Source organism: Parus major, chromosome 28 (genome assembly GCF_001522545.3).
Source record: "Parus major isolate Abel chromosome 28, Parus_major1.1, whole genome shotgun sequence".
In the NCBI taxonomy this organism is placed as follows: Eukaryota; Metazoa; Chordata; class Aves; order Passeriformes; family Paridae; genus Parus; species Parus major.
The window spans coordinates 3,955,238-3,957,870 of NC_031797.1; the positions used below are offsets into that span (position 1 = coordinate 3,955,238).

A 2,633-nucleotide genomic window follows, 5' to 3' on the forward strand; every position below is an offset into this window, starting at 1 on the left:
CCCCCCTCCATCAGCACCCCGAAATGCCCATCAGCACCCAGCACCCCCTCCCTGCACGAGCTCCCCGCATCCCCTCTGCCCGGCATCCCTGTGCTCCATCCCACATCTCCCTGTGTCACCCTGCCCTCCCCTCGGTGCCCTGTGTCACCCCACGGAGCCCTGTGACACCCCACGGAGCCCTGTGACACCCCACAGCGCCCTATGTCACCCCACAGCCCTGTGTCACCCCACGGTTCTGTGTCACCCCACACCCCTGTGTCACCCCATGGATCTATGGCACCCCACAGCCCTGTGTCACCCCACGGTTCTGTGTCACCCCACAGCCCTGTGTCACCCCACGGCTCTGTGTCACCCCACGGCTCTGTGTCACCCCACGGCTCTGTGTCACCCCACGGTTCTGTGTCACCCCACGGCTCTGTGTCACCCCACGGCTCTGTGGCACCGCGCTGGCCACAGCGTTGCGGGGACACCGCCGCCGGTGCCATTTTGTCACCGGGAAGATGCGGGCGAGGCTGCGGCGCCCCGGCCGCACCCCCAGCGCCACGGCAGATCCCGGGAGCCGCGGCAAATCCCGGGAGCCGCGGCAATTCCAGGCGGCTCTGGCAGATCCTGAGAGCCACGGCAAAGCCTGGAAGCCACCGCAAATCTCTGGAGCCGTGGCAAACCCCGGGGGCCACGTGCCCCACATTTACGGTGGACACGCCGTGGGGTCCCTGCTCTGGGGGTGACAGGAGGTGGCCTCCCCGAGCCCTTTGGGGCTGGGTGATCCATTGACAGCCACACCATCGCCCATCCTGAACCAAAATATTCCTGATCCGTGCCGGTGGTGCCGGGAAATGGCTCCAAACCGGGGCCTGGCACCGCGGAGGCTGCGGCCACCGGCCCCGTCACGGCCTCTGCCCCACCTTGCAGATGGCGTCCGCTACCGACTCCCGCTATGGGCAGAAGGAATCCTCGGACCAGAACTTCGATTACATGTTCAAGATCCTGATCATCGGCAACAGCAGCGTGGGGAAAACCTCCTTCCTGTTCCGGTACGCCGACGACTCCTTCACGCCCGCCTTCGTCAGCACCGTCGGCATCGACTTCAAGGTCAAGACCATCTACCGGAACGACAAACGCATCAAGCTGCAGATCTGGGTGAGGAGAGAGAACCTCGGGGGACCCCAGACCCCCCTGCTGGCCTGGGGTGATGGGGAGGGGGTGATGGTTGGTGTGGGGAGGTGGTCAGTGTGGGGTGATGGTCAGTGTGGTGTGATGGTCAGCGTGGGGTGATGGTCAGTGTGGGATGATGGTCACCATGGGATGATGGTCATTGTGGGGTGATGGTTGGCATGGAGTGATGGTCAGCATGAGGTGATGGTCAGTGTGGGGTGATGGTCATTGTGGGGTGATGGTCAGCATGAGGTGATGGTCAGTGTGGGATGATGGTCACCATGGGGTGATGGTCACCGTGGGATGATGGTCACCGTGGGATGATGGTCACCATGGGGTGATGGTCACCATGAGGTGATGGTCACCATGGGATGATGGTCATTGTGGGGTGATGGTTGGCATGGAGTGATGGTCAGTGTGGGGTGATGGTCACTATGGGGTGATGGTCACCATGGGGTGATGGTCACCATGGGGTGATGGTCAGCATGAAGTGATGGTCAGTGTGGAGCTGCCCCAGCAGGGGTGGGGTGTGATGGATCCCACCATGCTGGATCTGCCCCCATGGCCCCGGGGGTGGCCCTGGGGTGTCCCTGTGTCCCTGGAGGTGCCATTCTGCTGTCCCCCGTGCCAGGACACGGCCGGGCAGGAGCGGTACCGCACCATCACCACCGCCTACTACCGCGGGGCCATGGGCTTCATCCTCATGTACGACATCACCAACGAGGAGTCCTTCAACGCCGTGCAGGACTGGTGAGCGCCAGCACGGGCTCTGGGCACCCCAAACTCCCCCAGCCACCCCCTCCCCGCCCCTCTGATCCCTCCCTGCCTTCCCCAAGGTCCACCCAGATCAAGACCTACTCCTGGGACAACGCCCAGGTCCTGCTGGTGGGGAACAAGTGTGACATGGAGGATGAGCGCGTGGTCTCCTCGGAGAAGGGCCGCCAGCTCGCCGAGCACCTGGGTGAGTTGGGCAGGGGGGACCCCCCGCCACGGCTGCCAGCCCACAATTAATTTAATTAAGGGCTTAATTCCCTCCGTGTAATTGCTCCGCTCTGACATCGGCGGTGACTTGGCACCCAGAGGGAAACCACGGGGCCGTTACACACCTCAAACTCTCCGAGAGACGCTGGGGGGAGGATTTGGGGGGTGGAAAAACAGGGATTTTGTGGGTGCTGGGGGCAGGCTGCAACCCCTTGAGATGTTGGACGAGGGGAGGAGCAGCTGCGCGAGGTCGGACGCGGGGGCCGGAGCTTTGACGCGTGTCCCTCGTCCCTCTGTCCCCACCCCACGCCCCCTCAGGGTTTGAGTTTTTCGAGGCCAGCGCCAAGGACAACATCAACGTGAAGCAGACCTTCGAGCGGCTGGTGGACATCATCTGCGAGAAGATGTCGGAGTCGCTGGACACGGCCGACCCCGCGGTCACCGGCGCCAAGCAGGGCCCCCAGCTCACGGACCAGCAGGCCCCCCCTCACCAGGAC

The 2,633-nt window shown here is 63.9% G+C and overlaps 1 protein-coding gene across 1 annotated transcript; it reads left to right on the plus strand.

The window, feature by feature from the left end:
- Nucleotides 1-849: 849 nt before the first annotated feature.
- RAB3A (RAB3A, member RAS oncogene family) lies at nt 850-2,633 on the plus strand (the record flags this gene model as incomplete). Its single annotated transcript, XM_015651500.3, has 4 exons — nt 850-1,140; nt 1,787-1,905; nt 1,992-2,116; nt 2,455-2,633. Coding segments are annotated over exons 1-4 (651 nt in total), but the record flags the coding sequence as incomplete, so codon positions are not given.